This window comes from Patagioenas fasciata, chromosome 4 (assembly GCF_037038585.1).
Source record: "Patagioenas fasciata isolate bPatFas1 chromosome 4, bPatFas1.hap1, whole genome shotgun sequence".
Taxonomy (NCBI): domain Eukaryota; kingdom Metazoa; phylum Chordata; class Aves; order Columbiformes; family Columbidae; genus Patagioenas; species Patagioenas fasciata.
In genome coordinates, this window is record NC_092523.1 from 45,916,503 (window position 1) to 45,944,184 (window position 27,682).

At 39.3% G+C, this 27,682-nt stretch overlaps 1 protein-coding gene and 1 long non-coding RNA gene across 2 annotated transcripts; one reads left to right on the top strand and one right to left on the bottom strand.

The window, feature by feature from the left end:
- Window positions 1-315: 315 nt before the first annotated feature.
- Window positions 316-14,027, bottom strand: LOC139827922 (uncharacterized). Its single transcript, XR_011739060.1, has 6 exons — window positions 13,834-14,027; window positions 12,692-12,837; window positions 3,545-3,638; window positions 2,621-2,681; window positions 1,118-1,272; window positions 316-408 (listed from the first exon to the last, which is right to left on the bottom strand). It is a non-coding gene; the product is annotated as an uncharacterized lncRNA (long non-coding RNA).
- A 3,543-nt stretch (window positions 14,028-17,570) lies between these two features.
- CTSO (cathepsin O) lies at window positions 17,571-27,235 on the top strand. Its single transcript, XM_065837350.2, is given in 9 exon segments — window positions 17,571-17,637; window positions 17,640-17,854; window positions 18,806-18,911; window positions 19,980-20,113; window positions 21,287-21,454; window positions 22,964-23,085; window positions 24,274-24,437; window positions 24,872-24,964; window positions 26,649-27,235. Coding segments are annotated over 9 exon segments (1,089 nt in total). The 5' UTR covers window positions 17,571-17,585; the 3' UTR covers window positions 26,684-27,235.
- Window positions 27,236-27,682: the final 447 nt, after the last annotated feature.

A 27,682-nucleotide genomic window follows, 5' to 3' on the forward strand; every position in this document is an offset into this window, starting at 1 on the left:
AAGAACAGATCTTCTGTTATTCCAAGGAAGGGCAAGGCTTCCTGTCTGCATGTTACACTAACAGGAAAATCACACTTCGTGTGTGCCAGAAGACATAACTTTTTGAGATCACATATATGAAATACAGAACTCATACTACATATGTGAAATGTCAGTGGATATATAACCTGACTGCTATATAAGTAGATGATAGTGAAATGCCTCAAAAATATAAGTGGACTGATTCCAATTCATCTGGAAACTGCATATATATATATATATATTTGCCATCTCAAAGGTGTATCACAAAGGCAAATGGACCCACTTACTTTCTGGTGGAAGCTGAAGTTTGAAGGGATACACAGAGATATGCAGCACTCCTTCTGAATATATCCAATGTTAGAAAGTAATTTTCTGTCTCATGCCTATCTGGAGAAAACAGAACTGTTGGCTAGGGCAACACTGACAGAACATGTTTTCATTCTAGCATGCTCTGATAAAAAAAGGCCACATTTAAATGAAGTAGGAATCGGTACCTCCCATCGCTTCGAAATATCCCCCCAAATCAAACCTCTTGCAGAGTAGCATCTTTGAGTAAAACTTTCTACCACTTCTGTCAGACTATAAAATTAGAATCATAGATTAATACAGACTGAAAAGCTCTCAGGAGATCACTGAGTTTAAGCCATGTACGATTAGCAAAAATTCTCTTCTTGAGTTTTGAATATCTTCAAAGATGGAGATGACACAATCTCTCTGAGTAACCAGTTCTAATGTCTGACCACCCTCAATGTAGAACAATTTTCCTACTATTTAACTGGATTTACCTCATTGCAACTTCTCTCTGACACCTCTTGTCCTATGACTGTGTACCCACCAGAACAGTCTGCCTTCATCTTCTCTGTAACTACCCATCAGACAGCTTAGTTTTCTTCCCTTGGCCTTCTCCAGGTGAAACAAATCCAGCACTCTCAGCCTCTCCTTGTATACAATATGTTCTAACATCCCAATAGCCTTTCTCTGGAATCACTCCAATACACCAACATAATTCTTGTACTTGGTAGCCCAAAATCAAACACATTATTTCAGATGCAGTCTCACAAGTGCAAAATAGAGGGGAATAATCACTTGCACCAACCTGCTCTCTGTGTCCTTGTTATTACAGCCCAGTATGTACTTTGCTTTCTTTACTAAGAGGATACATCGCTTTCACATGTTTGGCTTATCTATGGGGACACCCAGATTTTCTGCAAATGTTTCAGGTCTCCAGACTGTACTGTTGTAGTTTGATTCCTGTAGATAATAAATTCATCTTCAATGCATATGTTTTTAAAACCACTTGGGCTACACCAATATATCATGCTTGAGCACTTCATACTGTCATACCTCCTAACAGCAAACCAGACTAGTTCTGTTTATTGGTGTATTTTAGCATAAAATGGAAGCACAAAAGATACACTGAACCTTCTAATAAGCCAAAGAAGAACCTGGATTTTCAAGTCAGGCCAAGACAGTACTGACAGAAAACAAGGTTACTGTGCATCATCTCATAACCCCTAGATTCTCTTCACACTGGTAGGAAGCTAGGGGAAGATTGCTATGGGTCAGCTCTCAAACACTGTAAGGTTACACCAACTTGAGAAACCTGGTACAATCACCTTACAGCCAGGAGATAAAATAAGCATTTGGGGCTTGCTTTTTTTTTTTTTTTCCCCCCCTCTTTTCATTCTTCTGGTCATTTGATATGGGATGTACAGAAAGTAATATTTCTTACTCTTCATTTGGCTCAGATGAGTAATTTATTTCATGCTACTAAATGTCTGACCACTAAAGTAAGTCAAATTATTCTGTGGTGGAAAGGGCTGGAAGTAGTATTTCATTATGAGCCTCATCTCTGTTTCATTTGCTTTGTACTGTTTACCTAAATATAAATATCATTGTATCTGCAGCCAGAAGTTGGAATTGTATATAACATGATATACTGAAAATTTTGTTTTAGAAAATAAAAATAAGTTGCAAAGTATTTGATACTGTAATTCTCTACTCCCTTACATCCTGTTTGTTCCCATACACCTGTAAGCAATGGGAGTGAAACACTACCATTTTAGCAGCATAAGTTTCCTACTCTTAGCAAAGACATAAATCATTCCAATGTCCCAAGGAGAGTTTCCTGAGATCTTGATCTCCATGCATTCCAGTCATTAGTCTTGAAACTGATTTTTAGTGCTAAAACACAACATTTTGTGAACATAATTGAGATTCCACAAAGACTGAGTAAAATGAACGTAATATAGCACTGTGGAATAATCACAAGAATAAGCTACGGACACATCAACTATTGAAAGACAGCCAAATGGTGACATGGTGCTGACTCCTACTTCTTGTCTCCTCTTCTGCTATTGCATTTAAAAACGAAAAACGCATCACTCTTCCTTAATTGCAATTTTTTATATAATTGTGTAAGTTAATGTAAGTTCTGCATTAATTATGGTATGTTACAGAATCACAAATAGAACAGCAGAAAATTCCAGCATTGAATAATCTGAAATTTATTACAGTCCGGTGACATATACGTAAGGATTTGAAAAGAGAGTTTCAGAAGAAAATTAAACTGTATACATATACAAAATCATAGAATAACCTGAGCTGCAAGGGATCCACAAGGATCATCCAGTCCAACTCCTGAATCCACATGGGGTAACCTAAAAGTTAAACCACATATCTAAGAGCATTTTCCAAACACTTATTTAAAACCAACAGGCTTGGGACCATGACAGCTCCCCTGGGGAGTCTGTTCCTGCACTTGACCACCCTCTCAGTGAAGAACTTTTTCCTAATAGCCAATCTGAACTTCTTTTGATGCAGCTTTAAGCCATCTCCTCATCTATCATTTTTACAAACATACACTACATCCATTTTATGTGTTATAAAGCACCTATAAAATGCCAGCTTTTTTTGCTTCAATATCTGCTTTAGCTAACAGAGTTATACAGATAATCACACTTCAACAAAGTTAAATACTAATAATCACTATGGTTTTCTTGTTACTTTCACCTTCTGTTGACTTGCTTATCTATTTCAGAACAGTGTAAATATATACTTCTATTCCAACAGAAAGGAGAGTTAATGAGATTACAACAGTGGTTAAGGCACTCATTTCTGTGGTGTTGATTTAATACAAAGAATCCATTTTAAGAACTGTGGCACTGAAAAGATAACGCAAAACATTTATTGATGCAGACACTGCAGTACTGCCAGCCTGACTCAGACGGTTGCCCTTATGGAGAGATGTATAAACTTAGGAACTCTATTCATAGCCTTATCAGAATAATAGCAGAACAAGATCAAGTGAAAAAGAGGAATATGGAAAGGGATAATGGGACAGCATCTGAGATGTGACACTCCAGACTCTTGAGTCAGGAGAGTCTTCAGAGTTCCAGCCCACCCAGAACTCTGTGCATCAGCAGGCAGCATGGGGAACAACAAAAGTAGAAGTCACAACTGACACTTCTTGGGAAATGACACATTAAGAAGCTATACAATTAGATTAAAAAATCATATTTACCTGTGAGATTGAGGAAGTAAAACCAGAAGCAGCGTTTTCTGTCTCTTCTTAATCTGTACATATTTGTAGGCACATCAGTAGGTACAATATAGGCCTAGGACAGGAAAGAACAAGTCCATTTTAGTTAAACCTGAAATTCAGATATTAAGCTTAACACAATCTAAGAAACACTGCCACAAAGCTCACTCGCTGATCACAGAAAGTGGGTAAAATCAACTTCTGCAGGACTCGGGAGTGGGGAGAGGGAATACCCAACAAGATCAGGATAAAAAATAAAAAGCCTTTAGGGTTTAGTTTGGTGGTTAGGGTTTTTCTGGTTGACCAAGCAAGGCTTTTAAGACAGAGAAAAGTATATTTTTGCTCCACAGAGTACTGAAAAGCAATCAAACCAGAGCTGCTGATTGCCAGTGCAAGCATTCTTACATGGTGCAGCGGATTATAATTGAAGAAAAAGTACTGGAAAATAAGATTCAGATATCATACCATTATTCCCTGATATTAAGTCATATTTGAATGTAACCGATTCACTGGCAGAATAGTTACACAGAAATCTATTTAATGAGCACCTCTCCTACTCACAGTATTCTGCAACAGCAGAATAACCATTTTCATCCCTGCGGCTACATGAGTGGGACATACATCATACTAGACAGTTTAAAAAAAGTAATATAAGATTAAGGTTTAAATTAACCCTTGAAAATTTAAGGACAAATACATGTCACTGTTACTGCAGTTCACTCAGCTTAATACCTCCTGTTGATGTATTTTGTACCCAACTCCCTGTCGTGTACAAAGTGCCTGCTTGGCTCTTGCTGTGAGATACACTTGCAGATAGTTTCCAAACAAGGGGATCTTAAAAGGTGAGATCACCTCTATGCCTATTAATTTCAGTGAAGTTAACTGTAATTTCATATTCTAGCTGCAGATTTTTAGAGTAAAATTTTAGCATATTGCTTGACTATTCAGCACTGAGATTTCTAAGCATTCATTATCCTCCCCACAGATCTACAGCATTTGACAGATCAAAATACAATGCAAGAAAAAGTTGTGCACCTTCCTAAATACTTTTACATCAGGGGGTTCTTCTGACATTAAAATAGTGGCTACTATACTAGACTGAGTATGCCCCACTCTATCTTGGTAACGGCAGTCTGGAAAATATAGGTATTTCCTCCTCACCGCCACCACCACTACCCCTCAGAATCTCTTAGCAAAAAAAGATGAAACCTGTTGAAATACACACTGAATACATTTTAACTAAAATATTGTCTCTCGCAAATAACTGTGAAACGATTTGTAAAACACTGCTTAAAACATCTGAATTGCTGGTTTTCAATTCCAAAAATGCCTTTTTTATAATATATTTTTTATAGTATCGTATAGTATAGTATATTAATAATTTTTTTTATAATTTGCACTTCATATGAAGTTACTGTAAGTCAAGCTTATAACTTTAGGCAATTTTAGTTATGTCTATAAAGTAGATACATATTCTATAATCAAAAACTATCATATGTGTTTAAGACTGTACAGTGTTAATTATATACATATATATGCCACTCCCACACCTGCAAGCTTTTTCCACTCAAAACACACTTTTCTTCTACTACTATACATAATTTTATTAATTATTTTATTATTAAGTCATCTATCATCAGTCTATTTCTAGATTGGGAAAGGAGTATCTCGCAGCCAGTATGAGCTGGCACGGACCACTCAGAAGTGAGAGGATCCCTAGGGAATGACAGCATCTCTGCATTGCTCCCTTCTGTGCCATCTGCCTTCCTGGAGAACTCTTCTTGCTCACTGCAGGACTTGAATGTCTTCATAATACCCAAGATACTATGCTATTAGCTGAGCACCTCATTAGCTACTGGTTAATGAGAATTAGCTGGCAGTTGATGAAATAATACACTGTTCAAGTCCTCTTACAAGAACCTGACCTTTCATCCTTCTTGGTTTAGTTCTGTTAACCAATAGTAAAATAATTCCATAGTAAACCACTAGTTAGTCTTTTTGTTTAGAAAAGATGCAAAAGTCCTCAAGACTAGAAATTGGTGGTAAGATATACAGGGTCTCCACAGGCTTTAAATTATGATTTCCAAAGTGCCACTCAAACAGCTACATATGGAACTCTTTAAGGTCAAATGTTATTATTCAGTCCCCACTCCAATGTCATATTCAAGTGAACCCTCATCAACAAAATTTTGTTAATTTCTCCTGTAAATTATCTCTTTAACACAATGAAGCTATTATAATGCTTTATATCCCTCCATGGGATTTTAGCACATCACGTAACTATTGTTATATACCTGTAGTGCAAAAAAAGTAAAATTGCTCATAGAACTTTCAAACGTGGTAACTGAAATATTATAAATAGTTCACTAAATTGATTTTAATCAGATTAAAACTATTCAGCAAAACAACATCTTTTGTTCATAATGCACTGACTCATTGTGGTTTAACTCCAGCCAACAACTAAGCACCACACAACCACTCTCCAGTGGGATGGGGGAGAGAATCAGAGGAGTAAAAGTGAGAAAATGTGTGGATTGAGATAAAGAGAGTTTAATAGGTAAAGCAAAAGCTGTGCACACAAGCAAAACAAAACAAGGGATGCATTCACCACTCCCCATGGGCAGGCAGGTGTTCAGCCATCTCCAGGACAGCCGGGCTCCATCATATGTAGCGGTGACTTGAGAAGACAAAACATCACACCCTTCCTTCTTCTTCCCTCAGCTTTTATACCAAGCATGACATCATATGTTATGGCATATCCCTTTGGTCACTTGGGGTCAGCTGTCCCCGCTGTGTCCCCTCCCAACCCCTTGTGCATCCCAGCCTACTCGCTGGTGGGGTGGTGTGAGCAGCAGCAAAAGCCTTGACTCTGTATAAGCATTTCTGCAGTAACAAAAACATCCCTGTGTTATCACGGTGTTTTCAGCACAAATTCAGAACACGGCCCTATAGCAGGTAATGTGAAGAAAATTAACTCTATCCCAGCCAAAAGCAGCACACTCATACATATGAACTGTTCTCCCTGTTGAATAATATCAGGTAAAAGTTGCACTTGGACAAAACCCTCAAAGAGTGAGGTGAAGATAAATCATTTGCAAATAGTGTTTATAAAACCAGTTGCAGGGAAACTTCTTTGTTTATTGAAAGGCTGTTAGAAAAATGTATTACTAACCTTAAGTTGATAGACTGTACTTACCCCAAATAAATCTAAGTCTTTTCTGGACCACCACAATTCATCAAGTTAACTTATTACATGGGAAGAATTTCTTAATTGCCTCCACAGTAATTTATTTAAAATGAAAGTGAAAAGAAATCACAAATTAATCATCCCTTTCAATTATTTATTTCCCAGCTTAGTGGGACTACTTATCATTAAGATTTCGTTCTTACTAGTACAAAAGACTATTAAGTGAAGCCCGATAAGCATCAAATTTAGTACCACATTTTGGCTATTGATACAGCTGTTGCCCTGACATTTTCAGTTTTCAGAATCATTACAAGAATCAAATTGAACTGGCAAGGACGAAGTTGTGAAGTCAAAATTTGAGTCACCTCTGATGACTAATCAGTATTTAAGTGCTAAGCCTGTATTCAAACCACTTTATCTTTCTTCTTTACAATTACTGAAAACTACTTCAACAATATGTAGTTTGATGCTTCAATGAATCAGATGCATTTGTAGGGTATTTCACTTCGCAAGTAATGGAGGCATTTTTAGATTTTTATCATCTTGTTAGACTCTTTTCCTAGTCCCCAGAGGTGGTAATTCAATAACTGCAGGATTAATCCAGAAAAAAGCAGTCAGAGGCTAAAAGCCACTTGAGAGTTTAATGAATTTAAGGAAGGCTAAGCAGGCAAGCCAGAGGGATGTGCAACTTATCAGTGACTTATCAAGTGTTCACGGTCCAGTAGTTCTTGCTATTCTAGTTATGCACTATATCCACACTTTAGGAAAGACTATGCTTAGATTTATGGCAAACAGACCGGATATTGTTCTTTGTCTTCATATTATGACTTGCAACAGAGGTTGGGAAAAAAAAAAATCTTCCCTTTCTAAGATGATTGGGATATTCTCGTAATTAGCAAGGAAATTGCTAATTAGCAATTAGCACAATGCATACCTGGCTTTCAAGTGAGATGGCATTTAGGTTAAGTCTTAACTTTGTGATCCTTAAAATGGTCAACATTGACAAAAAGGAAAATCTATAAGGAAAATGAGAAAGTATCAGCCATTTGTCGCAACATCCAAATAAAACAATTAATATGTCCATGTCACCTGATATCTTTTGAGCATGGGATGGCTGTACCAGCTGCTCACCAGGGACACAGGCAGCTGCCGCGGGGTACACCCGGAACTCCTGAAGTGGCCACATACTGCCAGGACAGGCAGAAATCTCTCTCCCTTCAATGCATTTGGCTCCATCAAGAAAGTATTTTTAATGCATATAAAGGGATAAATTCACCCCACCCTAATGGGTTCATTTCCTTTCCTGCAATGCACTGGAGAAACATCCAGGCCAGGCCTACCTGGCAATCATGGCTTTGTGGTCATTTCCCTGGTCGTGCTTCCCTGGATTACCTCCCTACCCCTGCCCAGCTGGCCACCCCTACTGCAGGACCCAGAGGATATCTTTGACTATGCAAAATCATGCTCAGAATAGGAGAATGAGAATTATTAAATCCCCTTTCATAAAGCTCAAACAAAGGAGCAAAATTAAATCTATACAGACCCAAACCCTAGAATCTCTGAATAAAATTCTCCCACAGCTATTAGACCAGGCTTAAAGAAAAGCGCACTCCCAGCCTTTGTTTTGCTGATAAGCATTCCACTTCTGCCACCTACCACATGGGAAAGAGGAGTCCACTGGTTATAGCTAGGGCACTGTGTTTGCAAGCTCCAATCTACTACACCCATCTTTATAAAGAAAGTGAAAGTCCTCTGGGATTTCAGGCTCAGCACTGAACCCTCCCCAGTGCTGCTTAAGGCAGGTGGCCCATACAATCAGCAAGGACAGGGTGTCATCAGGCAGGTTTGCGGGGGGAAACGAGCTCCTGCCAGCTCTTGATCCTGGGCTTCAGTGAGCACCTCTTGCCACAGTAGTCAGTTTTCCATTTTAATTGCACACAGTTCACCACAACATTGGCTCCACATTACAATAAATTGTTAACGGAAATAACACTTCAGCTATGTAATTGCTTGGGCCAGCCAGTCTGTTCTTTAAATATGGACCACATTTCAGGTAACGTAAGTTCTTCCCAACACTGGACCACAAAGGTACATAATAACAAACTCCTAAGCACTCGTTAGTGCTCATTTCCTTCTGCAGTCTACAAATGTAAAATCTAATTTGGTTGCACTTCATACTCTGCATTCATTTTGGCTGGGAACAAATGCTCATGTTAACTGGGAAAACAAAAAAAAAAAGAAATCCTCTCTTCTTATCATCAAAAATGAAGTACATTGGTTTAAGAAACATACTCCAAACACATCCACAATTCTCCTCAGCTCAAACTACATATAATTTGATTTCCCTTAGTTTTCAGCCATCTCAAAATACCTAAGCATGACAAATTCAGTGAGTCGAACTGTCTGTGTTTCGAGCACAGAAAATACTGAAGTTGTTGTTTTATGTTCATGGTCAAACAAACGAAGAAGCATGTCTGTTGTTGGCTCTAGCCTGGTAGCAAGGTTACTACAAGTTCTTTAACCGCCCCAAAGAGAAATTCTGATCAAGTTAAAAGGACAGATAAGCATCTCAACCTCAAAATAAAAATGCTATGTATCTGTACATAGTAGCCTGTCAATAAATATCAGCACTCTACTCCAGAGCAAATGGCAGCACACCATGAACAACTCTCAGAATTAGTTGCTTCTCTTAGTCAGAGAACACAGAGCAGGTACCAATCTCAGCCACACATCCTCATCTGTCCATGCATGTCACACCTATATTCCCCAAAAATGACCACACAAAGACAAAAAAAACAACATAGCTAAGATGCTACATTTCACCAGCACTAGTACAACCCAGTGACACTGATAACTTAACACAGACATCTAGATGAGGCTGACACGCTCAAAGTATAAGAAGCTACAGGTACAGCTTTCACACAGTTTTAGCTGGAATGTCTTCTAAACACATACTAATTTCTTCAGAGAATATGCTCCCTTATGAACTACCTCTATCTATTTAACAAAAGTTGTTTAAAACAGTATTACAGTAATGGTGTTCATTTTAACTGAGACTTAAACATAGATGGTAAATTAGATGCAGTATTAAGTAAGGATTACTATCCCTCAAATTCTACCACATTGTGTTTTTATACTCTTTGGATACTCAGCTATGGCAACAAATGCACTATGGATGCTGTGTACATGGCTAGCCTCGTAACTAAAATGCACTTTGAAAACTATATGAGAAAAATAAAAATATCAAATGCTTTTTGTAAAAGCAGAATGTACTTCTTGAGTCCTTTTTAAAGGATGACCTTTACATTGATCTCTAGGATGAAGGGCTTCAAGCTGAGTAAACTTTCAGCCTCCTAAAGAAAAAGCTGAGATACAAGACAAAGAAAAAGCTGAGATACAAGAAAGTTTTCCTCTTTAGAAGGTAACATGTAACACTTGCCATGATCAGGATTTTCAAAAGAAATTGCCTCTCCAGTTCTCCTTTGTGCTTAGCTACATGTGAGAAGCTATGCGGTATAGAACAGGGAATGCTAACCTCATCATTAAGAAACCACTTCATAAAAATACAACCTATAAAGTTCCCACTTCCTGGGCAAATTAGAAGAGCAGTGTAGTATCCTCATGAACCAAAACAAGCCAGACCTTGAGACCCAAAGACTTGGCAGTACCCTTTTAAAACTAGGTTTAGAGTTTTGCTAACAAAGGGTGAACTGAGCTGTCATGTTTTAAATTACCCCCCAATACAATAAACATTTGACTAATTAATGGAACTTTGTTTCTTTGTGCTACAGTTCCTGACATCATCTAATTTTTTCAAAACAATGTAATTTAATCATCTGGGAAACTCTACTTGCACTGCCATGTATGGTCTTACACAGGAGGCTGACAGTACTGGTTTCTAAGAAGAAAACTAGAAGCTGTAACAAGATTTCTCCCTTTGCCTCGACAAGCTGTAGACGCAAGTTCAAGGTCCATAACTAAGATAAATATACAAGGCTCAGCTGTGCTCACCATGGCATTAATTTTGTATCAGTATAATTCCACACACTTAAATGGAGCTCCTCCTGGTTTACACCATCTGAAACCACTACAAAGACCACAGAATAATAGTGGAAACATACTTCTGTTTACAGTCCTAAAAAAAAAAAAAGCATCAGCTTAATCAAGCTGTCCACATTTCTTTGAAATTCTGTTAAAATAAGATTCTAAGTCCAAAAATCACATTAAGTATAAACAACTATAAGCCCAGCATCACTTTGCTTCACTGACACTGAATTTACATAGGCATAATATCTTTTCCTGTGACACCCTAACTTCCAAGTATGCTCAAATTCTGATTCATAAAATGATTATTGATTTCAGTGAAAGGAAACCTGTATGAACCCCAAAGCATTTTGCCTTTCTGAATAATGAAAGCACTTTGCCTTTTCCTTGGCACCAGATTTTTAATCAGCATAATAACTATATATGATTCATTCTTACTGCACTTCTTTCCAAACAGCAAAATCAGTTCTCACAACTGAATAGCAAATAGCACAGAATAAGGAAGGGATTCCAGTGGAAAAACAATCATTGAGTTACACAAATAAAAGCCAAGGTTCCTCATCTGTCATCCAGTTAATTTCCTTGCCTTTCAGCAAGTGAACCTTTTCCAACACATTGTTTATAAATATCCAGTGGATATCTTCTTTGTTAGCAGCTCCATGCTCTAAGCGCATTCTATATTAATTTAAATATTTGTAAAGTCTGCAGTATTGATTAATATTTACTGCCTTGTCTGAATGGGTTCGTATATATAAATTCACATACACATCCTAATCAAAGCCTGTAGAAGGCTTCATAATAAAGAAAAAAAGCCTACAAGCAAACAGATATTAGAATGCACAGTAAAGGTTAACATGAACAGAGGTAAAATGGATCAACAATGTAAAAGCTCAAGCATTGCTCTTCTAGTTTGGCACTGCATCCATAGGGAAACTGGATTAATAGAAAGATGGAAATTCCACAGGTGTGTTTGCACCACCACTTGGGATCAGAAGGCTAAAATACAGGACTATGACATAGCGCTGATATACTGCCTGTAGATGCTGACTGACAAAGATGATAATCATGGTGGGTTATGTGCTTTCAAAAGAGAAAGCCAAGGGCACAGTCCTATTCCTCACTTTTTCCCTAAATCTCTTTTCTGCATATTAATCCTCCCACTCACAACAGGCAGCTGGGTCCTAACCAGCTTGAAAAGCTACAAGACAAGAAAAGCACAGCACCTTTGGCAGCACGAACAGAAATGGTGACAACACAGGGGTGAATTTCACACAAGCAGCAGTAGGGAAGACAGGACAGTCACTCCTCTTGCCTAAAAGCCTGCTGTTAGAAAAAAGCACAAAGCAGCAACAACCAAAAAAAGCTAACCTTCCACCAGAACTTTACACAACAGTAGTATATCTCCTTGGAAATATTTTACTTTATGCCAGACCTTAACAGCATGTGGCACATAAACAACAAAATCCAAGCAAGCCTGAAGTCAGCCACCGATGCAAAACAGAGCCCCCGTTTCTGTGCACAGGTGAGTCATGGACACAGACCTCATGCTTGAGGTGCAAATTTGACATTGGTTTTACATTGCTGACCTTCCCACAAAGAGCACTGGAAATCTATGGATATAAAGCACTATAGGGACAAGGCGTAATTTCAATAGTATTATAAGCATAGCAGCACTAGTCACAACTGATTCATGTCAATGTAACTGGAAAAACAGTCCTTTTGAGTACCACAGTAAAACAAAAATAGGTGTCATATATGAAACAGAAACAATATAAGGTTGGGATGCAGCATTTTTGAGTTGTAATCAACAGTGGAGAAAGTCAGTAACCAGATCCTCTAAAAATGAGTGTAAAAATCTATGTAGGATAGAAATATATGGATCCCTGAAACGTACTTACTTCTTTAATTTTGTTTCCCCTGTTGGAATTTGACGAGTCCTCCTACCATCTTGCTAAATTCCTTTACCAACAAAGTCACTGATGAGTTCATGAAGGATGTATAAACAAATTAACTGGAGGATTTACAGAAATTTGCCAAGTAGATTCTGCAAAACAGCATTAATTGCACTTATGAGCACTTTGTCCACCTCCTATAATAGAAGATGGAAGAAATAAGAACATGTAAAGTGAATACATGTTTATGAATGCTTGTGCCCTTTTACCAGGCTGCACCCAATATTGCCTGAATTTCATCCTGAAAAGATGCCCACTTACCCCACTTTCTGTGGATCATTAAATATTTAAAAAAAAAAAAAAAAAAAGCCAATGGGAAAATAAGATTTTAATTATCTGGATCTGCAAAGTTTTCTCAGCTGAGAATACTTAATGACAAGCTATTAATATACACTGACAAGTGGAATTTTCAGTGAAAACAGAGAAAATCAGAAATGGCACAGTCACCATCTTAAAAGCCAATTCTCAGCTCCCTAAAACTGCCAAGGCTTCTTACTTCAGTCTCACTCAGAACAGGTGTTGCTCCTAACCACATCTTTCTGCATTTTCAAATTTCAATTCACCATTTGATTTGAATTATTAATTCCACTGCCAGCCATCTTCATCCATAATACACCCCCTACTGACAAGACTGAAGAAAAAAAAAGAGCTAGAGACTCACTGGTGCCTAGGATATTCAGCTGAAATACAGAAGAGTTGGGTTTGAGAAGCACTCCTACAGTTATTTCATTATTTGTAAAGGAAGATAGGTCTACCAGGAGAGGCTTCCTGGTCAACACAAGTATTTACCATGATCTAGCTAAGGCAACTCCTTGCACACCTTGGTTATTCCTGCAAACCCAACTACTACCATTTCTGCTTCTCACAAACTTCAAAGTCTATCTTGGGGCTCAGAAAAGACAACATCCAAACATCAGCTTCAGCAATGCTGCTAACTGACCCTCACACTGGCTTGAACAGGAACAGATTTTATCCCAAGACTGTAATTCTCACTTGCTTTGCTTCCATTTAATAACTGTTACCAGTGCAATTATATTAGCAAACACCACAACTGCAAGGTCTTAAAATAAACAAATCCTTAAACTTACCCTGAAATAATTTTTACCAAGTCTTTTTAAGAAAAGGCACTCAGCTCCATCTGCTGCCAAATTCAGAGCATTTCTCTCCAAGAGCAAGGACTGCGCTACACAAAGGGAATTATTTTCCACTTGTTAGACATCTTGTATGCATGCAAAAGGCAAAAATCCAAACTGCTGCTATGCAGATGCCTATCAAAGCAAAAGGCATCCCTCTTCCTCTCCTCCCCACACATCCATTAACAAATCCCATTACTGCCCTTAGCAGCAGCAGTACCCATCCTTGGAAGACTTGCCTTCAACTCATAAGTAATGTATTTTACTTTGCCCTTGTTTGCTATGATAATTATAAACACAGAGGATAAAGGACACTGAAGCTAGGCTGTCCAACAAGACTCAACTATTTCAAACAGCCATGCAAAAATCACTGGGGAAAAAAAAAAAAAGCTAGTCTACTAAATATTAATCTGCTCTCTCACTCTGACCCTGTAATATAATTAAAAGCCACCAACTACTTACACTGCTGTAAGTTACAAATAATTTTACAAATGGGTGTTTTGCACCTGATGAGGAACAAATTTTCTTAATATGAGTGTATTTTATCTTAATGAAGCAAAGCTAGATTTACAGTGGAGTAATTCAAAACAGAGCAGGGACTGCATGCCTACAGACAGAGCTCTCTTTATGTACTTTGGTGGGGGTTTGTTCATCTAAGCAGAAGTACAAAATGCTTTAATAGCATGGTGGTTTAGTGGAAAAATAGAGCATTCTGAAACACTTCAGTTGTCAGCCGCCTACCTTTTGCTGTTTATTACACTTCTGTTCTCCCTGAGCCAGGCATCAGAGGAGACAGACTTCTCCAACACTTTCTCCTCTTGAACAAGATGAATTGACACATCTACTCAGCACACAGTGAGGACAAATCCAGAGGAAACACACTTTTTCCTCTTGCTCTGCTGCACAGAATTTTTACCAGAAAACAACCTGGGATATATCTATTTTCCTAAAATAGGAGAGGATTTTGTTTGTTTATTTGGCTTTGGTTTATTTTTTAATCAAAATAAAAATTAAAACTGCATGGTTTGCAACCACCTTTCCAAAAGTCCTTTGCTGCCCTCACGTGTTCCACAGGAAAAGTAACTCTTAAAGTCTATATACAAAATAAAATAGCTTCTCCAAGAAGAAAACAGCTTGTCTGTTATGAACAAGACATAGTCCATGGAAATAATTAACTGAAAAATACCTGAAAGTTTATTTCTTTCTTCTAGTAAAGCTGACTGGTTTAGAATATAATCATGATAAATTAAAAATATGGAAATGTATTCACCTTGAGATAATAATAATTTCCAAGCAATAGATTTCAAAGCTAGCAGGCCAATTTATTGAAAGTCGATGATGTTACCCTGGTGCAAAAATCTGAAATGGCTTATTTTATAAGTTACTTTTCATTAAAGCTAATTTCAGCATCTTTCTGCTGCTTACACTGACGGGCAAAACAACTTCTTTCCTGTTCCATTATACTTTACCATGCAGAATAACATCGTGTGACTGTTGCATTAAGGCTTCTGTTACTCTCATGATCAGCACATCCGAAGCCATGGTTTCTGTATCAAGCTCTCCTTCGACACTCCCACCAGCCACTGTCCTGCGCTCCTCCCAATGGTCTCGCCCTGACACGGACACTGATGCTGCTGAGTTTGAGACTGTCCTTAAAAAGGCTTCACCGTTTACTTCATGTGTTACTCCCTATGCTGATCCCAGACCTCATCATATCAATATGAGTTTGCAATAAGTTATAATAACATCTCTTATGCCAATCCTGGGTTTACAGTGATAAAATATGAGAACAACCAATAACATCTGCTTTGCTAACAAGCTTTTTCATACTCTGGCTATAAGCCATAAATAGCCTTCTTGTACCAAAACTGGTGACAGTTCACCCAACCCTCCAAAGGCCATTCCACAGGAGAAGGAAGGCAAAAGTAGAGCTGGATCATGATCCCCACAGACTTATTCAACCCTGGACATGAGCTATTTGGTAGGATCAGATCATAAACTTTTGTTTATACTGCCAGGGGCTGTTCCTGAACTGCCATGACTGTTTTATGGTTAATCTAGCTGCCACCATGAGTGCCTTTAAAATGCCTCAAACTCTCTGTAACGACAGCATGTTAACTTCTCTCTTCACTACAGAAATATGTAGAACTCCAGGCTATAAAGCAGAATAATGAATTTTCCTTTCCATCATTAAGAACAGCTACCTGCATGAGAAGTGTTCTGCAAATAAAGGCAACTGCTGTGGGGTGGACAGGAGGGAACTGTTGTCATCTTATTAATAAAGTCTTGGTTTTCATTCTCTTTTCCCCTGATAGCTAACACCTCTGGTATTGTAGTCTCACTCCAGAAAGCCATTGCTGTTTAGTTGCTCATTAAAAAAAAAAAAAAAAAAAGCATAGACAAAGCCCATATCAAAATACTTTTGCCAATCTGGTCACAGAAAAGAGCAAGATGCCATTCTATGTGAAGGGAGAAAGAGGTTAAGTTTTAAATGCTTATGTAATGCAGAGGACTCTGTAGTGCTGCTGCTAAAAGTTACTTAAATCCTTCTCCAGTTACCAGTGGGGAGATGTGAGACACCAGTCAAGCACTTGAACTGCTAAAGGTAGACCTGCATTGGCATGACTTTGCACCTCGCCTTTAAGGAAGCACGTGCTCCGACACAAAGTTTGCTGTTACAAAACACAGGGAGGGCAGCAAAACGTCACACCCAGTAACTTTAGACTTCAGTGTGAAGAAAACCTTGTGTTCCCCAAACATAGCACTGCAAGGTTTGCTGCTGGTGCTGTGGGATGGGACACCTGGGCTTCCACATTATGGTAAACAAGCTGGTGTGGTGGGAGGGAACTCAACAGAGAAAAGTGAACATAGAAGAGGTTTACATATACAGATGTTCTACTTATAAACATTGAGTGTGTAAAAACATCTGACTAAGGATATAAACAAAAAGGATTACTAACTTCAGCCTGCATAATGGAAATTTTAGATGCCAAACACTAACCTCCTTGCTCGAGTATCAGCACACGACTAGTCTTTAAAGCAACAAATGACCTACATGAGCACACACAGTCTTCTTCCAAACATTTTCTTCCAGCATAACTTAACCAGACTGGACACCAGAGCGCCAGAGGCTGCAGATACTGGCTGTGCAGCTCATGAAGGCTCTTCTGTCCCCACCAAAGCCTCCCCGTGCTACACCCCAACAACTCTGTTTCTGCCACCCGAAAGAAGCAGCTACACGTCCTCTTTCCTACTCGCTGCCCAGTTTGTAGGTACCAACAACCCTTCCTCTCGGGGAAAGCCTGGCATTAACTTTTAACCTCGCAGTCAACTGAACGTTCAGCACCTCGTGTCCCCTCGGTTGCACCTCCGTGGCGCATCTCCCGCACCGAGACACACTGCCTGAAACACGGGCTTTTTCCAAGTGCTGCCGGGCACCCCAGGGCACCCCAAAGCCGGCAGGACACCTGGAGGAAGCAGCAGCCCCCAGCTCAGCGGCCAGCCACAGCACGCCCAGGTCCTGGGGCGGGCTGCCACCATTTCATGCCCCGCCCCGCCCCGCCCCGCCCCGCTCCGCCCCGCCCCGCCCCGCCCCGTACGGCGGGGCAGCCCAGCAAGGTACCAACTCCGAACCCACTAGGGGAGGAAGCTGGAGACTGGGGAGAGCTCCGCAGCGTGGGGGTGCGGCCTCCAGGCCCCACCCCGGCATGACATGGCGGCCAGGGGAGGGGCGGAGGTGGCTGGGTACCCGTCAGGGAGTGGGGTACGCTCTGCTGCACGGCTGTGGCGCGTCCCCGGGCGATTGACGGGGATGTTGGTGCTGGTGCTTCTGTGCTGCCTGCTGCGGGCGGGCAGCGCTACCCCCCTGGCGCCTGCAGGCACCCGGCTTCGGGAGGAGGGCGGCGGGCCGGGCCGCCCGCCGCGGGACGCAGGCGGCCAAGAAGCAGCACCAGCAGCAGCAGCGGCGGCCCTGCGGGTAGGTGCCCCTGCCCGCACTTACACTTGTCACCCAAGCTGCACAGCGGGCCCTGTGGCGCCAACGGAGGAGGAGAGGTGGCGGGCGGCGCTCTGTCGCTGCTGGCCGGGCGACTGGAGGGACAGAGGCGGAGGAAGGTGGGGCGGATTCGGCCCCGAGTACCGAAACCCGCTCCGGCATCCTTCGCTGTTTCGTTTTCTCGGCCCTGGGGTGCAGTCGCTTTTCTCTTCTTCCCCGTTTCTAACGCCAGGTGTCAGCCTCGCGCCGAGGCGGCGTCCCCAGTCGTGTCCCCGGTGCTCGGGCTTGGCGCGGTGGGGAGGCGGCCCCACGTCCCGGCTGCGCGGCGCTGCTGTCAGAGTCTTTTCCCGGGGAAGCGGGGCGAGAGGCAGCAATCGGGCAGGGCGGCGAACCCCTGTCCCCGCCGTGCCGGGGGGGGCGCCTGAGGGGCCGGGCCGGTGTCGGGCTCGCCGGGCAGCAGAAGCTGCCCGGGGCTGAGGGACCGCGCCGCGAGTACTGATAGCTTAAAGTGTGAGTTTTTTTAGTGTCCTTAAGCCATAACACTGTTCTTTTGCTTAATAAGAACATAAAGCAAACCTGAGTTAACTCTTATCGGAAGTCATTTTTACATATCTCTGAACCACAAGGTTTGTTTTGCTGTCGAAGGACATCACATGAGTGACAGTTTGTTCTCAGCTTGCCTGTTTTGTCTGTCTCATTTTTTTTACCCACTATGCACTTAACAAATGTTTTTGGTATCTTTCTTCGAGGTGAAATTAGTCTAATGCCTTTCCTATTGGTTTGATAGGAATCCACAATTAATCTGAGGTGAAGAAATTAAGAGATGTCTTTTATCTAAGTTCATGTTTACTGTTGCTAACCTTTGCTTTTTCTGCTCTTATGATTTGTCACTACTGCTGACTTAATAATGTCCAAAATATTTTTTTCCTTCAGGAAAGCACTAAAAGAATTAGATTACTGAATTCATCTTCAAAAGATAATATGACTGCTTTCTATGGAATCAATCAGTTTTCTCACCTATTTCCTGAGGAGTTCAAAGGTACGTTTTCTGGCTGCTGCTAATGCCTTTTCTGTTGTTTTTCCTATTATTTCCCAGAACCTTGTGTCTTTCATATTTACAGATTCTTCCAGTGCTGATAGTCAGCTAGTTTACAATGTCTGGTACCAAACTGTAAGTACTTCTGAAGGCTACAACAATCTTCTTTATGTTGCTATAGTTTTGTGAAGTTGAATTGCTCAGAGGCTGAACATGATTTAGTATACAGACTTTTTCTCTTTCCTGCTTTCCTTATTTCCTTCTTTCTTCTGACTGGGCCTTAAAGCTTTCTTCAGTTGCAACAGTTCTGAAATTGGAAAATACGCAAGGTTCTTGAGTGCTCTTAAGTTTCTGTTCTCTACCCCAAAACAAAATTGACTACAGTCCAAACAATGTGTAGAGGTCCAGAGCTGGACAAGTATTAGCTATGACTTGCAGGAGCAATATGACACACTTCATTTTTTTTAACCAAGAAAATTTGTCTGGTAGCTAACCTAATTTTCCCTTCTTGCTGTTCAAGTCTGCTGTTATATGTTCTATTCATTGGGGGATTTCACATATTTTTTTAGCTTTAAATAATTCAGCAAGCTTTATTTTAGTGAAAAACTAGCAATTTGTATGTGTTTCAGGTTGTTTATATAATTCTCTTATTTTTCCCTCTTTACTTGACTAAAATAAAGTCATATTTTTCCAATAAGTAAAATGTTCTGAAAACTAAAAAAAAAAAAAAAACCAAACACAAACCAAAACAACAACAACCAAAAAAACCCCAAAACAAACAAACCAAAAACAAACCCCAAGCTTGTTTTTTGGAGTGATTACTGATCAGTAGTAATAAATCTCCATATTTTGTACCCACATTCCCTTCATAGAATATTTCTGTTCTTTCTAGAACTGTAGGAATATTTATATTCATTCTGGAGTGTAATGATAATGTGGATTTGAGAATGAGATATAATCTCATGATCATAACTACAGACCAAAGTTACCTCTATGGCTTCTAGTGAAACAGTTGTTTATGAGGTTTTTTTTAAGTTAGTAGATTTATAGATGTTTGTATTCTGTGTTTAGCTATTTACTTAAGAAGCATACCTCACAAACTTCCCAGATACTTAAAAGTGCCAAAGGGAGAGGAAAAACCTTTGCCAAAGAAGTTTGACTGGAGGGACAAGAAAGTAATTGCAGAAGTGAGAAATCAGCAAACAGTAAGTACTGGTGTTTTCCTTTCATGGTTCTCAAGCACTACTGCTCAGAGCCAGTTCCAGCAGGTACGTTGTAGAGCACAGTGAAGGTTTTGGAAGGGAGCAGCACTGCATCAAGGCTTCTTGGAGCGCTGGCACAAGTATGGACAGTTGAACATATACGAAGTCATGGAGCATTTTATGCAAAGCAAGATTAAACTTAAAACCATGAGATGTGAAAGTTGTGCATTTAGAAGTTGTGCAAGTATAAACTGTGTGTAATACATATTTTTTGATCTAGTTAGCTAAATCTGGAAATATTTTGCATCATGCGTAGTTTATATTTTCATGAAGAGACTGAGGTAAGTCCAGTACCTGACCTCATCCCCCAGTTTCACCTGGATGACTGTAGATCCTTTGCTGTTGTTTTCTCTCATGACTGAATGCTCTTGGCTGGTCAGCACCCGTATCTTTGTCATCAAACAACTCAGGGGATGCATTCATGATAGAAAGAGAACCAGACCCCACATGATTACAGCTTATCTCAAGGTTGTTATGGCCACTGGTAAGAAACAAAGAAGCTGTTAAATCCCAAGTGGTTTTCTGCGCTTCACATAGTATAATCTGGACCTTGCCTAGGAATGAATTCCACTTCCTATTTTAAATGCCACAGTTTAAAGAGACTAGAACTGGAGTACAGATTCTGTTACTGTCTAAGAATTTTTCTATTATGTTTAATTTCAGTTTACTGTTTCTTAATCTGTAATCAAATATGTTTCTATAAAATTCTTCAGACTATAGAAAGTTGTAGACTGTCTCCTTAAGTGCATCCTTTTCAAAAACTTATTAATGTGGTTAAAAAATAATTTCATCCTCAAATCCTTCTTTAAGAAAACAGGTATCTCACAGTAAAAAGCATCCTCAGGCCTATATTAGAAGGCAAAAATGAGTCAGGAAGGAATCCTTAAAATAAGACACCTATAATGCATTTCTGGCTTTCAGAGAGCAGTACAAGGCAGGGAAAGGAGTTCAGTATTTTAAATGGCTGAATAAATTTCTGTATTATTACCTTAAAAATGAAGTTCAAGGATGATGTAGTAAAGTAAGAGCATTAGAAGACCCTTTTGACTATTCCTGTTGGGCTTCAGAAACAGAGCTGACTTTTTCTTTCTCCTGTTTCCCTTCTCTTTGTACCAGTGTGGAGGCTGCTGGGCTTTCAGCGTTGTGGGTGGTATAGAGTCTGCCTATGCAATTAAAGGACATAACCTGGAAGAGCTCAGTGTGCAGCAGGTTATTGACTGCTCATACAATAATTATGGCTGCAGCGGGGGATCCACTGTTAGTGCTTTGAGCTGGCTGAACCAGGTTTGAAACTTTTCATAAATCTTAAATGCTTCCTTAACTTTCATATTGAAATTCTTTTTTACTGGGAAAAAGTGGTGGGGCAGATGAGTGTACAGCTCATCTGATTTTATTTTTTTTTAATGTATGTGTGTACATGTATGTATATATTCATATACATATGTGTGTGTATATATATGTATGCGTACTTAGTCTGGAATCAAGAGACAGTTTTTTCAAGCAGAACTGAAACTTGATTGGAGTTTTACAGTCTCTTTATGTTCTTGTGAATGTAACAAAACAATCTGCAGGGATTGAAAATAATGTTCCTTGAAAGCTACAGTATTTCCACTGATTCCAATTGGAACTGCAGACATACCGTACCAGTCGAGAAAGATCCATTTATCCATGCGTTGTTTTGTGGATTTGAGTGTCCAGTTTAGTCACCAGTATCTGGGGAAAAGGAGAGATGTTGAGATTTTCCTGCTTTCAAATGCCAGTGGTTTTTGTTGCAAACCCTGTAAAATCATGTAGGAGCATGGAGAACCTCAGGATGAAATTGACTTTGTTTTACTTGCCACCCAAAACAATGAAAACGCAGATATAATTTCTACTTTAGTTGTAGCTAACACATTTTATTGATGAAAAATGCAAAATGTGTTTTAATATATGTAAGCAGAAACATTTTAGTATCTTTGAATATCTAGGACAATAGTTTGAGTTGCAATAATATAAAAATAGTTCCATAGTTTTCTGAAGTTTTGAAAAGAAGCTGATTGTCCTTTTTAAAAAACTGTAATTCTACCCTTAAAGATTCATATAACCCCAGCTAGTAACAGTCTAGATAACTTGCTTAAGTTTGCGTTTCAAGAAAGACAGAAGATATTCATCTGGAGTCCTCTGAAGCAAAATTCTGTCTTGTTTGACAACAGAGGGACTCCAAATGAATTAGACTGGAGGAGACACTGTCACAAGCAAACCACTCTGCAGAAGACAAGGAAAGTGTAAAAGGTTGAAGCAATAGCTTTATAGCTGGACTTTGAACTGTCTCAGCCATTATAATACTTTATACACTAGCATGAGGATTTGATGCTAATAGCAGAATTGGACTGAATTTCAATGTTTTATATACCTGTTCCAGGGATATTTGTGGTTCTTCAACTGTCCCATGGAGGGGATAATTTTGTGTGTAGATGTCATTTGAAGAGAATGAGTAGTCATTCATTAAATGAATGCAGAGTCTCTGTGTCTTGAAATCTATGAAATTGCTTATAAGGCTAGTTTAAACCAGAGATACCTTTTACATTTTTTTCATTATTTAAAGATTTCTGAACACCTTCTGGAACTTTCTCTGCAAAAAAAAAGAAACTAGAGATAGTATATATCTTACTTTCCAACAGGACATTCTTATTTCTAGTCTCACTAAGAACACACTGAATTTCGAGTGAGTTCTGTGGTCATTTTCAATGTGCTTTGATCTGCATAGTGTTAAAGTCAAATGCATTAAATTCTCAGTAATTTGTCTTCTTGCAGACAAAGGTAAAACTCGTGAGAGATTCAGAATACGCTTTTAAAGCTCAGACAGGACTGTGCCATTATTTTGGTCACTCGGATTTTGGAGTTTCAATAACAGGATTTGCTGCATATGACTTCAGGTAGCTGCTATTGATTCTTTTTATTTGCTGTACCTTTCCTTCTGTTTTCGCTGACTGTGGAGTAAGCGGGGGCCAATAGTGCATTGATCAGCCAAAGGTCATGAGGTTGATTGCGTCAGTGTTGTAACTGTTCACTGCATTAATACATAACGCTTTTTAGGGTTATGACTTGCCACAGTGAATCCACTCAACCCTGCCACCACTAACCTTGTTCAAATTAGAAAGCTTAAGTCAGTGTTTTGAAATTAGATCTTTTCAGTTGGCTGGGTTTAAAGTAGAACATTGAGTCAGTTACCATTTTAAATATATGCTAAGTGAACATTACATTGCTTAAGTATCAGAAAAGTTATATCCTACCAATAGTAACTGGAATTTGTCAAAAAATTTAGTAACTAATTAGTTACTTCAGTATTCATCCATTTACATACCCACCCACATCCTCTTCCAGTCCATGACTTAGCAAACAGTGTTGCCAACTGTATTTTGTAAATACAACTGATAGTTTTAAAGATTTCTGTACCAAGAAAGTTTGTTTCTAATTTTTATCAGTACAACAAGCTGAACTTCAAGACAAGAAACTTAATTTTGAGTAGAAATTGAATTACTGCCAGATAGAAGTAACTTAGATCAATTATATCTTTGCCAGTCTGTATTTGCCAAGTTTAGTCATTACACATACCATGCAGTGATAAAGATTTCCTATTCCAGATGCTAATGGTAATATCTGATAGTGTAATGTCCTGTGTTTTGATATGTTTGAGACACATATTTTAGTCCATTATTATGTATAATATCAGAGGTACTTCTGCGTGTTGCAAGAACTAATGGGAAATAATAATACAGACTAATGTTTTGTCCAAAGCTGGTTTTTAATTGAGTGATGGATAAAAGGTGCATAGTGCTCACCATTGCCCACTGACTTGACCCAGAAACCTGCTTCTTTTTAATAGCACTGTATATTTGTATCTAGACCTTTCCTGTAGTCTGCATGCCCTATATTTGTATTACTATGTTGTAGTATATGAAATACATATTTATTGATGTATGTTATGTGGCGTGTAGAACTTAAGAGGAAAGAGTTTAGTTATTTGATCTTTAAATTATACATAACAAGTAGATTACTACCTTTCCAGTTGCTTTAATGTGCTAACATAAGTCACTCTGCATTATCACTAACTCCTTTCACAGCGGCCAGGAAGAAGAAATGATGAGGATGCTCATTAACTGGGGTCCTTTGGCAGTAACAGTAGATGCGGTCAGCTGGCAGGATTATCTTGGGGGGATCATACAGTATCACTGCTCCAGTGGAAGAGCAAATCATGCTGTTCTCATCACTGGTTTTGACAGAACAGGTATGTTTCCATCAACTGAACTTTAACATGCTTTTTCTCGTACTGGAAACTTATTTTCCTGTGGGGCAAGTGATTAAAATACAGATCTGAATGTTCTATTGAGAGCTCTTTGCTTTGGTGTCATATCAGTTCTGGAAGCACTGTCTGATCTCAGAAGAAAAACTCATCTGTGCTTCTTCAGTTCTGTGGGACTTCATGCTCTTGTAAAGCCGCAGATACAGCTTTACACTGGCAGAGGATATATCCAGTCTGTTCAACACTGACTATTAGCTCTGTCCTCTTTGTGAACAGCAGTAGGCTTCACTGTACTATATCATAAAAACCATCAGAAACTATAAGATACTAAAATGGTAATTATCTGTGTAGAGTGCTAGAAGTTTTTTATGATTCCCACATTTCATGTTGCCTATTGTTTATGAAAATGTCTCTTCCAGGTAGTATCCCTTACTGGATTGTACAGAACTCATGGGGACCTACGTGGGGAATAGATGGCTATGTTCGCGTTAAGATAGGCAGCAATGTCTGTGGTGAGTCTGGCAAAAATAATTGAAGTGTTAAAGCCCATATGCTGGGATCTGTTCCTCCATATAAGTAAAGCAATATAATGGGATCCTCGGAGAGGAAATATGAATCATTGCCATGTTTTGAGAAAGGTTAGATGAGTCCAGGTGGAAAAATACATAAAGCAGTTGCTAGTTCACCAGGACATATGGTTGAATAACTGAAAAACACCATACAAAGGTAGAGCCATATAAGGTATAACAAATAAAGTGCTCTTGTACCTCACCACATGGAGGTAATGGCACTGTAAAGTATACAGTTATGTGTCACCGTTCTAGATCAGTGCCATCGCTATATTCAGTGTAGGTAAACAGCTGCTGTCCTTTTCTGTTGGGTGCAATTTTCTCTGGGCTCAGTTTAGCACACGAAGATGGAAAGTGGATTTGGCCATGATGGGAATTGTGTACCCTGCTTGTGACTTTTCTTGTAGGATACAGGTATATACGTTCAGTGCTAGCTCCCTCTCCCACCCTATTACCATTAGCCTGAGATTTTTCTTGGTGTTTGAGGGCATTTTGTAGCGTTAAGTACACAGTTTCTTCTGAGTTACTGAATATGGAGGTAAGGCAGGTGAAGCTCCTGTTTACCAGCGAACATTGCTGACCCAAATTGCTGGGATTGGACTGCTAGATAGTGAGTGGTGTGTGTCCATTGAGTTTTTGCCTGTTAGATTAACACTGTAGGTCCTCTGTTGGCTTTTCCCTTCCATGGATGTTTCACAGTAGCTCTCGCAGTAATTGTAAAAGGTGTTAGATGATGTAAGTCATCTGCAGATAAGAATTGATAATATTCAGTTTCCCTACACTCAGTGAAGATCAGCACAATGTATCCAATCACAGCTTTCCCATGTTGCTGAAACTTTTGTTCTTGTTGTTGTCATATAAACAGTTTGGGAAGAGAAATTTAGAAGTAGTGATAATTAAAACAATTGTAGAAGTAGTCTGGAAGAACAGTTGTGTTGTTTTCAAAATCCATTCTCTCAATAAAGCAGGATCTTTCACATTTTCTGTAGTGTGTCCCACAAGAAGAATCTAGGAAAGGCCAGTAGTTGCTGTTTTCCCCCACAGATGTCTTCTGATTTAGATGTGCTCTGACAACACTTTTGAGGGTATAAGAGCCGTTGCCCTTTAATACCTTCACAGGCTGTAGTCAGACTTTGCTTTCAGTGCTGCAATGAATGCACCAATGCAAAAAGAACTGAGCATAAGTAAAAGCCCAGTTTGTCCTGTGTCTGTGTGCCAAAATGCATCTTGTAATGGAATTTGTGACCACTAGTCTCTTGCTGAGCTTTGAAAGCTGCATAGCTTCATGTCGTCTATCCATTGCTAAGGAATATGATTAAAAAGCTAAGAGAATATTAAGGTTTAGGTTGCTTTTCAGCACCAGATTGGGCCAATGCTGTATCTTCAAAAAGGATCTAAAGTTTTGAACATGAAAGCAGGGGAGGCAGGATTGTAAAGCACAGCTAAAATGGTGCGAGGCAATGAAGAAATAGAAAGGTTGCAGCTGAGTCCATACCCCACCACCAGCAGTTCACCTGTTGTCATGGCATGGAGAAGAGAGGCCATTGTATGAATGTGAATTCTAGGAACTTACTTCTGGCAGGCCTCCACTTCTGGTATTTATTATTTTTTTTTGTTTCATTTGTAGGTATAGCAGATACAGTTTCATCGGTATTTGTTTGACACTTACTGGCCCAAGACTATGATTAACATTTGGATAATAGTTTGGCACACACTTTATGAGAAGATTTACTTCAAAGCAACATTTTCTGAAATAAGAAATGACTGTAAGGACAATTCCTGCTCTTAGGCAGTACAGGAATAAGTTGGTGGGAGTTTTTAAATGTGGTTTTATTTGGAATGTGTGTTGCATATCAAAGCTCTCATGGAATCAGAAGACTCTGAATCAACTGCAGAGTACACGAAAAGAAGTTACAAAGATGGACTGAAACTGTGAATGTGAAGTCTATCCAGCTGTTGAATACTACTCCATTAAAAAAAAAAAGCTTACAAGGAAAGTAGTGATGAAAAATAAGGAATTGGATGAAATGATCAATAGTATGACAGAATATAATCAAAATGCTTTGAATATAAGAAGAACCATGATTAGGTCTGCTTTTATTGGCTGGGAAGGAAGGGCAGGTGGAAGAATATATTCTCTCTGTTTTGCTTTGATGCCTCTCTTGGCTTTTCTAGCACCTCTGACAAATACATTTTTGCCTCATTTTTGTGAAATCCTACTTTTTCTCTACAGCTAGAATAATAGAAGAGGGAAATGGAGAGCCAAAGTTGTTTTCTGAGCATCCACTGTTTCTGAAGTGCCGCAGTCCTTCAGTTTCAGTCTTCAGACCTTTATCAGGTAAATACAACTTCAGAGCTCTTCAGAGCTGGGAGTGTGTTTTGGAAAGTGCCTGGAATAGTTGTTAGATGGATAGAAAAGTAGTAACTGTATTCGAGACAAACTGAGGCAGTTCTAGTTGGTTTAACATCCTTTGTCCTGGCAGGATGTATGTGTTTGCAAATCAGCCTTTCCGTGCTTTGAGGGCTGTGTCAGGTCCATGCCTCCTCTCTTCTCTACTTCATAACTAAGTTAAGCCAGTGCAAAGCAGAAATTAAAAACCTTATTTATTATAGAAAAAATGGTGAGGGTGGGGTTTGTTAATATATATTGGGCACGTTTAG